A 13,838-nucleotide genomic window follows, 5' to 3' on the forward strand; every position below is an offset into this window, starting at 1 on the left:
CACACATGTCTCACCGGTGAATCCCAGACAGGCAGCGCGCCTGCTGTTTTGCTCTGTGCTCTGACCTTTGCTTGCTTGCTCCCATCACTAGATTCGCCTGTCATGCTGTGACTCTGCTCTGTGTGACAGCTTGTGGCAAAGAAGCCAATTAATATAAAGATTTTTTTTCCTGTTCCTTGGCTGTGAGTTTATTTTTATGCATAAAATGTATACGCCTCTTGATTCTAAAAAAACAAGAACCCCAAAACCCTCAAAGCGATTTACAAAGAGGATAAAATGTTATGAATAAGGAATATTAACAGCAATGATTTACAACTTTCAAAAAGTTCAAATAGCAATAGACCAAAAGCAGATTAAAACTCGTATTGACCTTCTAAACACCTGGGTAGGCATGTCTAAACGAAAGTGCTTTTAACAGATGCTAAAAGACGGGGAGAAACAGCACAGCCTCCCTCTCTCTCTCTCTCTCACACACACACGCATGCACACACACACACACACACACGCACACACCATTATTTGTCAGCAAATGGAAGAGCAGAGGGTCCCCTAATGGGCTCCTTCTTCACTTTGCAGGTAGCCAAGGAAGGAAAGATGAGCAATCCCTCCCAGTGCTGTCCATAGCTGGGGTGTCTTCTCAGAAAACCTACAAAAAAGAAGGATCCCATAAGTCAGTGGCAAACCTTTCTGGCATCGCTCTTGTTCCCACGATTTTTCCCAGCCAAGAAGTTGCAAAGCACCAGATTTGGCTTAATGGCCCTTGGAGAGAAATCCCTTGGATAGGTATCTAAGGCAGGCTCTAGCCAGAGAAGCTGAAAGCCCTGGCTTAATATCCACCAATGTGCCGTGTGAGAGTCCTGGGGCCAGCTGTAGAAACCCAGTGCAAACAAGTTGGAGTACATGACCAGCATTGCAAGGGGTTAGATGACCCCTATGTCTCTGTACTAAAGAACTGGGAGACATGCCCCAGGAATCAATGGGGGTGGAGAAAGTTAGGCTAACCATATGGGGTCCTTGAGAGCGACCACTGCTTCAAATGCCACTTCCAGCATCTATGACACTACCATATGTTTTCCAGTTAGCGGAGGGAGGGAGGGTCTGGAGAACAAATGAAATGCTTTTGGGGGGAAAGTGTTGCATTATTCCCCCCGCCCCGGGATTTTGCTCAATGGCTGGAACAGAGACTGAGGATAGTTGGGTTCTGCCCCCCGCCCCCCGAGAGCTGAAGGTGTGCTAGGAGCATCGTTGTTCTTGAGACACCCTTTCCCCCCATCTCCTGCGGTTCGGGAAGTTCTGTATTTTGCTTTTTTTTAATACTAGAAAAACCCGTTTGATCAGAGGCGGCAGCGGGATGATGAGAACCCACCGGGAGCCATCAAAAAAGACCCTGCAGCCCAGCAGAGGGATTGGGCTTTCTGTACCTTTAACGGGTCTGTTTTGAGCGAGCGGCTGCTCCAGTTGTGCTTGATCTGAAGGCTCGGGAAAATTACCTGGATGCCATCGCAAAGCCCTGCAAAGTCCTGCTTGACGACAATCTCCTGAAAGGGACAGAAAAGATACTCTCTCCATTCCCACATCAAGAACATGGTGGAGACGGTTCTCAAAGAGGTGTGTGGCAGGGGGTCTTATCCCCCATTCCATTTGGGTGGGAGTCCATCACCTTCTAGCCAATCCAGGTTGTGCAGTTATAGCCTAGGTTTCCATGAAATGTGAACCTCTATTCTCTATGCTGTCCTCAGTTAGGGCACACCAGTCCCTGCATGGAATTGTTGGAGCAGATTCACTGAATACATAAATATTTATACAATCCCACATTGCCTACTATGGCCTTTGCCAAGATGGTGCCTGCACCAGATGGCTTGGACTACAACTCCCAGCGGCCTCAGTGTGGTTGTGTGACCATGGAGCTGCTGAAAGCTCTAGTAAAAACAAAACAAAACTGGAGAGCACCAGGCTGGTGAAGACTGGGCCACTACATCACAAGCACACCACACCACTCTTCCAACCACTGACTGATACCTACTGAAAAATCCAGGACTTCCAAGGCAGCATTAGGATTTGCTTGGAGGGCTTTGAGGATCCCAATGCAGCCTTCGCTCTGAATGGGGTTCCTGGCCACCTGCAGGTCACAGAACAGAAACGTGCCGGGTTTGTTTAGGGCAAAGCACTAAGAACAGGGCTGGGCAACTGGACTCCCAACTGCCATTGGCAATGCTGCCTGCTGGGGCTGATGGGAGATGGAGTCCAATGACACCTGGTGAGGGTTGCAGACTTTCCACCCGGATTGCAGAAGAAGCAATCTCTCTTCTCTCTAGAGGTATTCCTCCATCTTTTGGATGTTGTATGGTACCTTTACCTTTACCTTATGGAACGCTACTTCTTAGATCAGATAACATGTGGATCTCCAAAAGCTGCTGGACTCTAATTTCCATCCCTGACATTGCCTGCTGGGGCCGATGGGAGTTGGAATTTAACCACACCTGGAGGCCCACAGCAGAGGCAGATTTAGGGGAGGGTGATCAGTTCAGTTGCACTGGGCACAGAGCCTCAGGGGCACCACAACTATTATTTAGAATGGATCGCAAGAAGCGGGGATCACAGAATTTGGGCGTCGCTGAAATTTGAGACCCCAAGGTCTGCCACTGCCCAGAGTTTCCCCATTACTGCACTAGAGGATCAGACACTCTCTGAAAAGCCACTTACGCTGAAGATCTTCAGGGTTTTGTTTTCTTTCAGGCCCAAAGCTAGGCAGAGGGCTCCTTCCAGAGAAATGCGATTGTTCCTGAGGAGAAGAAGAAGAAGAGGAAACCATCTCAACCGTCGCATTTCCCTTTCCCTTCTCTTATCTCTCTCTGTGATCTACCCAGGATGCCGAGAAGAACCTGGGTGCTGAGCACGCTTACCCAACGTTCAGCTCTTCCAGAACGTTGTTGACTTTCAGGGCCTCACCCAGGGCAGTCGCTCCGCTATTGCCAAAGCCGTTGTACGAAAGGTCCAGCACCCGAAGGAAGATGTTGGCCTGAGGAGGGAAGGAGCGACGCAGCCTTAGCAAAGCTCTGGGTGGGGAAACCCTCTGGGGCTCTGGGTTCAACATTTTTGAGGGTTTCCCACAGGTAGCTGGGTGGTCACTGTGAGAACAGGACTGGATGGGCTAGTTCAGTAGGCTTCTTCTGATGTCCTACCTGCTCAGACACCCTAGGATTAAACAGATCTGAAATATCAAAAAGACCACCTTCTTCCTTCCAGACCCTATTGTGTACTAAGCTTGGCAGCCCAGGAGAGGGCATGCTCCTATGCGGTGGAATTCCCTCCCCACGGAAGTGCATCTGGCATTTTCACTGTACAGCTTTTATCATATGACATCTGAGATGCACGTTTTTTGGGCCCACTCTGCTTGACTGCAAATTGTTTAAACTTGTGCTTTTGTATTGATGTAACCCATCCTAAGACCTTAAGGTGAAGGGTGGGTAAGAAATACGGCAAATAAAATAAAAATTATTACATTGGCGGGAGGTGGGTCTCAGGGCATCCTGCAACTCGCTGAGCAAGTTGCCACCCCTGACCACTCAGATCGGTCTATTTTGATCCAGAAAGGAAGAATAGTTTTGTTTAAGTCTCCTCCTCCTCCGCCTCCTCCGACCTTTTTGAAACAGAATGTGGCAATGTGCTAAGGCCCTCCCCACTCCTGATTTCTTTATGCCAGGGGCCGGTTGGGGTTGCCTTGCTGTGTTCACAACAGAGACGCATAAGCAGACTTTCCTAAGCTTTTAATAAGGAAATAGGAATGCTGTAATCTGGAAGGATTAGCAACAGTGAGAACCAAAGCATCCCTTTGAACATGACACAAGGTGTTTTCATGCACTGGTGAGAATATATTTTCAGTGGCAAGTAGCATGGAAAGCTGACCTGTACTGAATCAGGCTCAGTATTGTCAACACTGACTGACAGCAGCTCTCCAAGGTTTCAGGCAGGAGGAAACTTCTGCAAGCAAAGCAGGGGCTAGGTCAGTATTGTCCACAGCTCTCAAAGATTTCAGGAAGTAGCCTTCTTGCCTGGAGATGCTGGGGATTTAACCTGAGACCTTCTAAATGCAGAACAGATGCTTAAGATATGACATTACAACTGTAGCTGAACTGTAATTAGGCAAGTCTCCTACCCCTAAGCCTTTGGCAATAGCAACTGCTCCTTTGCCCCGGAAGTGGTTCCAGCTGAGATCAAGCTCCTTCAGGCCGACGTTTTCTGCAATTGCTGGTCCAAGAACCCCGCCTGGTTAAATGCAGAACACAAGAAATGGGCCAAGAAGCACAAGCCTTAGATAAGAGCAACTGCAACATCCAGAAGTCCCGTCCAGCATTTGCCAACGTGCCCCCTGACTTAGGGAGCTGGAAATCTCACAATCGGAGATCAGCATGACCCAATACCCCCCACGCTACTGATCTCTCTCCCCATGGAGCAGAAAAAGGGGAGGGATGAGACGAGCAGAAACCACAAGCAAAGAGAAAGCATTCTGCAGGAAGCAGGTATGTATGAAGCAAAAAAAAACCTCAGGGGAGTTCAAAGAATCGTAGAATTGCAGAGTTGGAAGGAACCCAAAGGGATATCTAGTCCAACCCCCTACAATGCAGGAATTCATGGACTTCAGATTTCTGCACCTTGGGGAAAAGAAAACAGCTTACGTGACTCTCCAACCAGAAGGAACACCAACAAGAGATTGGATGGCCATCTGTCAAGGATGCTTTAGCTGTGATTCCTGCATTCCATGGGATTGGACTAGAGAACCCTTGGGGTCCCTTCCAACTCTACAATTCTATTATTCTATGTTTTAAAAGCTGTAGCTGGGAAGATCTCCTGCAGTAGCCCTGCTGAAATGAGCTGGTGCTCCACCAAAAGAAAAAAAAAACCCGAACCCCCCCCCCCCAAGGCTTGCAGATGAGACTTTCCTGGTGGATTGGTGTCTGTGTTATTTTGGATGGGGTAGGTAGGACTGCTCTTCCACCCTGGCTCTTCCAGCCGCAGTCAGGTGGCAGGGGGTGCTCTCATTCTCCACTCAGATGGATGGAAACTACTGTTTGGGGATTCTGCTGCGAAGTTAAAACATACCAATTTTCTTGGGCCTTTGGAGGTATTTGGAGGAAATTGGTGCAAGCTCAAGGCTCTCAAAGTTTTTATGTTATCTATATAATTTTTATTAAATTTCCTGTTTTACAATTTAAAATAAACATTTTGCATACTTAAAATATCAACAACTTCTTCTCTTTCCATGGTTCATTTTGTGTATCTTATATCTCTGCATATTTTACAAAAACTATACCAATCGGTTTTCCATTATTACATCCATCAAATAATATTTACACTGTTGAATTTATCTTAATGCTGCCAACGTTTTCAGCTGTACACAGCTATTTTCCATATACTCAATAAACTCGAGGCCCTAAAAGTTTTTAATACTGCATTGATGTTGTTTGTACCGTTCATGGATGAAAATCATTTTTATTATTGTCTGTATGTTTTCCTTTTTCCCTTATGTGTTGCGTGTGGTTTTTTAAATTGCAAGCCTGTGGGTAGGTGTCTTATCCGGGAAGTCTTTTTGGCTGTGGAGTGGGGGTACAAATGCTCTAAATAAATAAACAATATTAATAATACATAAAATTTAAAACCTCTTTTGAGTCCTACCTTTCTTCCTTTTTCTCTCTGTCTCTCTCTCTCTCTCCACTCAGCCTAGGCTGTTGCTATTTCCTGTGCTCTCTCTCTCAATCTCTCTCTCTGTCCCCTCCTGTTTTCCATCAACTCCCTGTGACCTCATCAAAAGGTAAATGGGAAGGGAGAAAGACCTGATCAGCCACAGAAGGAGGTTTTCTTCAGTTAGGGAGGCGAAGGAGAGAATGCCAAATACCAGCTGGGAAGGAGCCAAGGACAAGGGAAAGGCAGCTGTAAGAATAGCAAAAGGGGACTGAGAAGTAGGAGGCAGCTATAGTACAAGAAATCCAGAACGGTGCAGAAATTTAAATAGCAGAAGAGGAGCTGGTACAGAGGATGAGGGAGAGGAGGGAACAATCATGGCTGTTGCACCCTGGCAAATAATATTGACAGTTGTTAGCACACATTTGCAAATAACTAAAAAAAACTAGATCAAGCGATATTTCCTTCTGGAAATCCCTTTGCTAGCAAAAATATGCAGGTGAGTTCTCAGATGTAAATAGAGCACAGCTCCTTGATCAAATATTAATTTTCCCTGAAGCAGACTTTGCCAGTCTGGCGCCCTCAAAATGCTTTGGACTACAACTCCCATCAGCCGCAGCATCCTATGGCTGTACTGACTGGGCCTGACAGGAGGTTTTTTTGGAGGGGGTACAAAGCAGGAGGAGGATGCCAGGTTGGTAGGAAATCTCCTATTCCCCTCCCAGATCTGCAAATCCCAGAGTGGTTTAACTGTCAATCCCTCTTCCCAGGGAACTCTGGGGATTGTAGCTCTGGAAAAGAAATAGAGGTTTCCTGCCCAGAGATGGGAGCTTCATCTACCAGAGATGAATGGCAGATGAAGTTGATGGACTCTTTTTTTCACCTGTCCTGAATCTTCCACTGTTCAGCTTCATTGGATGGGTCCTGTATGGTTCTGGCATTATAAGAGAGGAAGGAAAACTCTCTTTGGAGAGTTTGGATCATCATAAAAGATGCAGGAGGAAATGATCAATAACAGGACCCACAAAGGGGAAGATGGAAGTCCAGGAAATTCCTTGGAATCTTGTTGTTATGATTTATGTTTGGTATATGATTGTAAAATTTTAATCTGAAAAACCAAATCAATATTTATTTCTTTAAAAAGGAATAGAGGTTTCCTAACTGCTCTCAGTTATGGGGATGCGGGTTTTTCTCCTCTAAAAACTATGTGCGTGTTATGGTTGGGGGCGTGTTATAGAGCAAAAAATACGGTAAGTTTTCATCAACCTCGTGTCCTCCAGCTCTTTTGAGAGACTAGGACTTCCACCAGCCTCAACAGGCAGAGCCATTACTGTTGGCAGGGGCTGATGGGTGTTGTAGTCCAAAACATCTGGAGAGCACAAAGTTGGCAAAGGCCATTCTCTGCCTTTCTTTGCAAGGGAAGCTGCTTTACCTGCCAGCTCTTCAAGCATGTTATGACTCAGATCAAGGGACTCCAGTTTGTTGTTGATCACAAAAGCGTCTGCTAGGTATTTGGCCGCACGCTCATCCAATTCATTTCCAGAGAGCTTCAGGGTTACTAGTGTCCTATTCTCCCCAAGCATGGAGGACAAAGCCTTCGCTCCTTTCACTCCAATCCTGTTCTCTGACAAATCAACATCTGAGAGGGAAGAACAAGACAGACTTTTAGCCCCGACTCCCACAAAATAAAACCCGTCTCTCATTTCAGACCCATTTCCCTTCCACCTTTCCAGGGCCTTCAGTTGGCCCCTTGAACAATCTCAGATCGGAGGAGGTCAAGCAGTGGTCACCTCTGAAAAACTGAACATGTTGACAGATCCTCAAAGGAGAAAATCACCTCCCCTAATCTCACTTTGCCATAAAAATATCAATTATATTATCTCATGGACTCTGGAAAACAAAAAAAAAAAAGGAATAACCACACTCAGGATACAGAACATAAACCCTGAGAGGATGGGTTTCTTAGGGCTGTTCCACTGCATTATTAGGTCTCACTGAGGGCTAGGCACTTGTATTTGTATTTATTTGTTACATTTATTTCCTGCCTCGTCTCCAAGCAGCTCATGAGGGTGAGTTTGGTTTTATCTTCAAAACAACCCTGCGAGGTACGGAAGACTGAGAGACAGAGACTGGCTCAGGGAGGCCTACAGAGCTTTGACTAACGGGGGATTCGAATCCTAGATTCCCAGGTCCTAGTCTTGACATTATAACCGCTCTTCCCAGTCTTCACCAATTTGTGCCCTCCAAATGTTTGGGACCGCAAATCCCATCCAACCTAGCCAACATGCCTATATGATGGGTGTGTGGCTGTGCTGGCTGGGGCTAATGGAAATTGTAGTCAAAAACATCTGAGGGACGCTAGGTCAGCAAACACCGTGCTATACAGTGGTACCTCGGGTTACATACGCTTCAGGTTACAGACTCCACTAACTCAGAAATAGTACCTCAGATTAAGAACTTTGCTTCAGGATGAGAAGAGAAATTGCGCAGTGGCGGCATGGCGTTAAGTACTCGCGTGGTACCTCGCGTTAAGTACTTAATTCGTTCTGGAGGTCTGTTCTTAACCTGAAACTGTTCTTAACCTGAATCACCACTTTAGCTCATGGGGCCTCCCGCTGCTGCCATGCCGCCACTGCGCAATTTCTGTTCTCCTCCTGAAGCAAAGTTCTTAATCCGAGGTACTATTTCTGGGTTAGCGGAGTCTGTAACCTGAAGCGTCTGTAACCTGAAGCGTATGTAACCCAAGGTACCACTGTATTTTGCCACGTCCTTGCTACAAAGACCTTCTCGAAACCTCAAAATTAAGGGACACACCTGAAACGTAACAATTTTCTTTCAACATCTCGGCCACGGCTGCTGCTCCCTCTCCGTCCAGCCAGTTGTCACTCAGGTTTAACTTCACAATGGATGTGTTGTTCGCCAAGGAAGGAGCTAGAGCTTTGGCTCCCTGAGATACAGAAGAGCAAAGTGAAGAAATATGTGGATTGTCTATGCTGGATCAGGGCAAAGTCCCATTGGGTCCAACGCTCTTACACGTGGCTGTAGTCATAAGAACATAGGCGGAGCCAATGGCCCATCTAGTCCAGCTTTCTGTCCTCACAGTTGCCACCCACGACCTGACCACAAGAGCACTCTCCCCTCCTGTGGTATTCAAAAGCATTACTGCCTTTGACAATCAAGGCTGGGCTGATGGGACTTGTAGTCCAAAACGGTACCTTGGATCCAAGGCCGTAGTGCTTCAGGGTCAGTTCAGAATCTTTCATGTGGCGTAAAAAATACGAGATGGGAACGACGCCGTGCATTCGGCAGGTGTTGAGATATTTGGCTTTTCCTGTTGGATCATGGGATGTCTTAGAATCTAATGTCGGGAGGGAGAAAAAAGAGTCAACATAGGAAGGGATAAGAAAGCAAGAAAGCTATTTAGAAGGAAGGCAAGCCATTAAAACATCTGCAATTAATGGACAGCCCACCCAAGGGCATTGTGACCTTCAGAATCACAAAAGGTGTACAGTGGTACCTCGGGTTACATACGCTTCAGGTTACATACGCTTCAGGTTACAGACTCCGCTAACCCAGAAATAGTACCTCGGGTTAAGAACTTTGCTTCAGGATGAGAACAGAAATCGTGCAGCAGCAGGGCAGCGGGAGGCCCGATTGGCTAAAGTGGTGCTTCAGGTTAAGAACAGTTTCAAGTTAAGAACAGACCTCCAGAACGAATTAAGTTCTCAATCCGAGGTACCACTATACTGCATGTCACAAGGCGATAAATAGTTGTTTCTCCCTCGCTCATAATTCTAGAAATAGTGAGTACCCAATGAAGCCCAGCCAAAGGCAGCTGCAGTCCAAGCACATCTGGAAGGCCGCAGATCAGCCATCACCCCCTCCTCTAAGTCATACCTTCTATTTCAAGGTCTGTGTCCCAGTCTTCATCCCTTTCCTCCTCCTCCTCCTCCTCCATCTCCTCTTCAGAATCGTTCCCAGCATTCTCTGGGTAACAGGGACCACTTTCCTCATGTACAGTCTGGGGCTCGTCAGCGGGCCTCAAAAAACTCTGAGGAAAGACATACGCATAGGATTTTACTCCAAGCAAGTAGTCATGTCAAAATTCATCTACTCAAACCCTGGGAACTAAGGAGAAAGTCGATTTGAAAACAATGATAGCAAACAGCCAGAGTGCTGAATGATGAACTGGAACAATCACAGGAGGACATTGTTTCTGTTCAGACGTACTGAGGATGTGTTTTGGACTACAATTCCCATCAGCCCCAACATCATATGGCCATGTTGGCCCAAAACATCTGGATGGTTGCCAGACCCTCCAAGTGTTGCTATTTTCAGGGACATCCCTGATTTAGAGAAGCCATCCCGGTTTCTGATTTGAACGTGGAATGTCCCACTTTTTCTTAGGATGTCCCTATTTTCATTGGAGAATTGTTGGAGGGTATGGAGTTATCGGACCCCTGAGTCATCTAAATGCAATCCTGTACACTGAAGTTTTAAAAAAATGTTTGTTTTTTTAAAAAAATAATTTTTATTAGTTTTACATATAATAACAATATGTAACATTGTATCCTCTTATTAAATCTATTGGCTGAACTGTTTAGTTGTTTAGCCAAAAATGTTTAATGTTTATTCTGTTTTTATATATGTTGGAGGGGACACGGGTGGCGCTGTGGGTTAAGCCACAGAGCCTAGGACTTGCTGATCAGAAGGTCAGCGGTTCGAATCCCCACGATGGGGTGAGCTCCCGTTGCTCGGTCCCTGCTGCTGCCAACCTAGCAGTTTGAAAGCACGTCAAAGTGCAAGTAGATAAATAGGTACCGCTCCGGCGGGAAGGTAAACGGCGTTTCCGTGCACTGCTCTGGTTCGCCAGAAGCGGCTTAGTCATGCTGGCCACATGACCCGGAAGCTGTACGCCGGCTCCCTCGGCCAATAAAGCAAGATGAGTGCAGCAACCCCAGAGTCGGCCACGACTGGACCTAATGGTCAGGGGTCCCTTTACTTTTATATATGTTGGAAGCTACCCAGAGTTGCTGGGGCAACCCAGTAAGATGTGTGGAGTACAGTGGTGCCTCGCAAGACGAAATTAACCCGTTCTGCAAGTCTCTTCGTCTAGCGGTTTTTTCGTCTTGCGAAGCAACCCTAGCGGATTAGCTGCTAAAAGGCTATTAGCAGCTTAGCGCCTTAGAAAAAGGGGGTGGGGAGCTGGAAAAAAACTCAAGAATCGCAAGACATTTTCGTCTTGCGAAGCAAGCCCATAGAGAAATTCGTCCTGCGAAGCACCTCTGAAAATGGAAAACCCTTTCGTCTAGCGGGTTTTCCGTCTTGCGAGGCATTCGTCTTGCGGGGCACCACTGTATAAAAAGTAAAATTATCATTATGGAATTGGGATGTCCCCTTTTTCATCGGAGAAACATTGGAGAGTATGAGTTGCATCAGGTAGGGGAAGAGTCCTCCAAAGCAAGATTGGGGGAACCTCTTGCCTTCTAGATGCTGCTGGACTTCAACTCCTATCAGCCCCAGCCAGCACGGCCAATGGCCAGGGATGATGGGAGTTGTAGTGCAGCAACATCCAAAAAGGCGCCTGCTTTGCTAACCAGATGTTGCTGGATTTATTGATTGAATCTTTTAAAATCTCACATAGTCCAACACTCTAACCACGGCATTCATAGCCCACCTTTTTCTCCAAAGAGCTCAATTAATCTTCACAACAACCCTGTGAGGTAGGCTAAACTGGCAGTGAGTGACTGGCCCAAGGTCACCCAGTGAGCTTCACTGTGGGGGTATGGGCCTTGGCCTTCTGGGTCCTAGTCAAACACTCTAACCCAGGCACCGGCCCTCCAGCAATTTTGGGACTACAATTCCCATCAACCCTGACCACTGGTCCTGTTAGCTAGGGATGATGGGAGTTGTAGTCCCCAAAACAGCTGGAGGGCCGAGTTAGGGGAGGCCTGCTCTAACCACTATACCGCACTGCCTCATCCTTGATCGTTGCCCATGCTGCAGCTGTGCATGATGGGAATTGTGGTCCAATCGCATCTACACGAATACTACAAGTGGTTTATTTCGCCTGCGGGTTTTTCCTAGCTGCTTCTTTTAGCGGCCGCATTGAGAGAAAGGCGCTGCATGAGCTTCCCAGACCCCAGCCTTTCCCTCTAGAACTACAATTCCCAGAAACCCCCACGGTCCACGTCACACTCTAGTCCCCCGCCCACCAGCCCGCAGGCCTCCCCCTCCTCTTTAAGACCGCGGCCTTCTTCCTCTGTTCTTTTTTCCTCACCGCTGAGCCGCCGGAGCCCAGACGAGCCGGGGCAGGAGTACCGCGACTGGGAAGGCGATCCCCGACGTCGGTCTCCTGCTCGGGCACCGGCGACAGCGGCAGCTTCGGCATCGGCGCGGCTCGGGCCTGGTCTACCCGCCTGTTGCCATGGCAACGGCGTCGCGCCAGGGAGGGGCGGGCGCAGCACGGCATTGCGGAAGCCGATTGGACGGGGGAGGTGACTAGGCGAACCTATCAAGTATTTCTGGGCGACGAAGAATCGCTTCCGAGCTTCGCCCTGTCAAGCGGGCTTGGAAACTTTGTCCTGAGCTGCTCCGGGGGTCCTGAGTTCGAAACCCCGAAGCTTATTTTGAATTAAAATTGTAATCTGTTCGGAAGCGGGGTTCGGGGTTGGTTTGCGGGGTTACAAAGCATTTTTATTTTATTACTATTTTAATTTATTATTAATTTTATTTATTGAATTTATATACCGCCCTATACCCCAGGGGTCTCAGGGCGGGTCACAGAATAAAATCAAGATATAAAACCACAAAATGCCTAATAAAAATAAAAACAATAGCGCCCCCCCCCAAGTATAATATTACTGTGAATATGTTTTCAATAAAGGGAAATAAATGTTACCATTACGTTTCATATGCCAGGATGCCCCTACCCCCAGAAATCCAAAACACCAGGAAAAGTGCGGTCATTTTAATTTGTGATGATATTTCCTATTCTATTTTGCAATTATTATTATTATCATTATTATTATTATTATTTATTTATTTATTTATTACCCCCCCCCCCCCAGTCTGGCTGGGTTTCCCCAGCCACTCTGGGCGGCTTCCAACAGAATATTAAAATACAATAGTCTATTAAACATTAAAAACTTCCCTTAACAGGGCTGCCTTCAGATATCTTCTAAAAGTCTGGTATTTATTTTTCTCTTTGACATCTGGTGGGATGGTCTTTAAAATGAAATTTAAAAACATGCACCCACTGAGAAATCCAGGGGTATCTTGGAAGTCTGTTCCAAGCAGAGAGAACAAACCCAAACAGTCTTTGGCTGATAATCAGATTGGGTATTTTGTAGAAAAGTAGCCTTTGAGAGGTAAAGCACCGCGGTACCAATGACTGCAAGTTACAAGAAAGGAGATTCCGACTGAAATTAAGGAAGAACTTTCTGATGGTAAGATCTGTTTGACAGTGGGACGGACTCAGTGCCGGATTTACGTATAAGCTAAACAAGCTATAGCTTAGGGCCCCAATCTCTTGGGGGCCCCAAAAAAATTAAAGGGGGGAAAACTGGATGTACATTTCCAAAATATAAGATAAAAAATATAAGATAAAAAACAAATAAAATAAAACCTACATACAGCAACAGTGTTTTGTGTTGTGTAGGCTCTTATGATGTAAGGAATGGCTGCCTCGCTTCTAGCCTGCTCCCTAATATATCACTGTTTTTGCACATTTCTATATATATAGGGTGCCTACATTCCGCATGGACTGGTTGCATGCCAACATGTGCAAACTTTAGCTAATGGGGCCTCCCGCAAGAACACAATTTCTATACTCATCCTGAAGCAAAGTTCTTAACCTGAAGCACTATTTCTGGGTTAGCGGAGTCTGTAACCTGAAGCGTATGTAACCTGAAGCGTATGTAACCCGAGGTACCACTGTACTGGGCTGAGGCCATTTAGGGCTTTAAAGGTCAGCACCAACACTTTGAATTGTGCTCGGAAACGTACTGGGAGCCAGTGTAGGTCTTTCAAGACCGGTGTTATATGGTCTCGGCAGCCGCTCCCAGTCACCAGTCTAGCTGCCACATTCTGGAGTAGTTGTAGTTTCCAGGTCACCTTCAAAGGTAGCCCCACATAGAGCGCATTGCAGTAGTCCAAGC

At 46.6% G+C, this 13,838-nt stretch overlaps 1 protein-coding gene across 1 annotated transcript; it reads right to left on the reverse strand.

Annotated features, from left to right (window-relative positions):
- Positions 1-160: 160 nt before the first annotated feature.
- On the reverse strand, positions 161-12,166 carry LRRC74B (leucine rich repeat containing 74B). Its single transcript, XM_083417827.1, has 11 exons — positions 11,960-12,166; positions 9,577-9,730; positions 8,895-9,037; positions 8,494-8,626; positions 7,112-7,318; positions 4,157-4,266; positions 2,904-3,019; positions 2,704-2,782; positions 2,024-2,119; positions 1,422-1,538; positions 161-646 (listed from the first exon to the last, which is right to left on the reverse strand). Exons 1-11 carry the CDS (start codon positions 12,149-12,151, stop codon positions 638-640), a joined length of 1,356 nt encoding a protein of 451 aa, XP_083273953.1. The 5' UTR covers positions 12,152-12,166; the 3' UTR covers positions 161-637.
- Between the last annotated feature and the right edge of the window lie 1,672 nt (positions 12,167-13,838).

The sequence above is a fragment of the Podarcis tiliguerta genome (assembly GCF_965153285.1).
Source record: "Podarcis tiliguerta genome assembly, chromosome: 16".
Lineage (NCBI taxonomy): Eukaryota > Metazoa > Chordata > Lepidosauria > Squamata > Lacertidae > Podarcis > Podarcis tiliguerta.

Excerpts from the sequence above, each read along its gene's own strand:
- LRRC74B (XM_083417827.1), bottom strand. The coding sequence starts at position 12,151 with ATGCCGTGCTGCGCCCGCCCCTCCCTGGCGCGACGCCGTTGCCATGGC. Across the intron at positions 8,627-8,894 it reads ACTACGGCCTTGGATCCAAG|GGAGCCAAAGCTCTAGCTCC; the intron begins GTACCGTTTTGG and ends TCTGTATCTCAG. Across the intron at positions 3,020-4,156 it reads CTATTGCCAAAGGCTTAGGG|GCCAACATCTTCCTTCGGGT; the intron begins GTAGGAGACTTG and ends TTCCCTCCTCAG.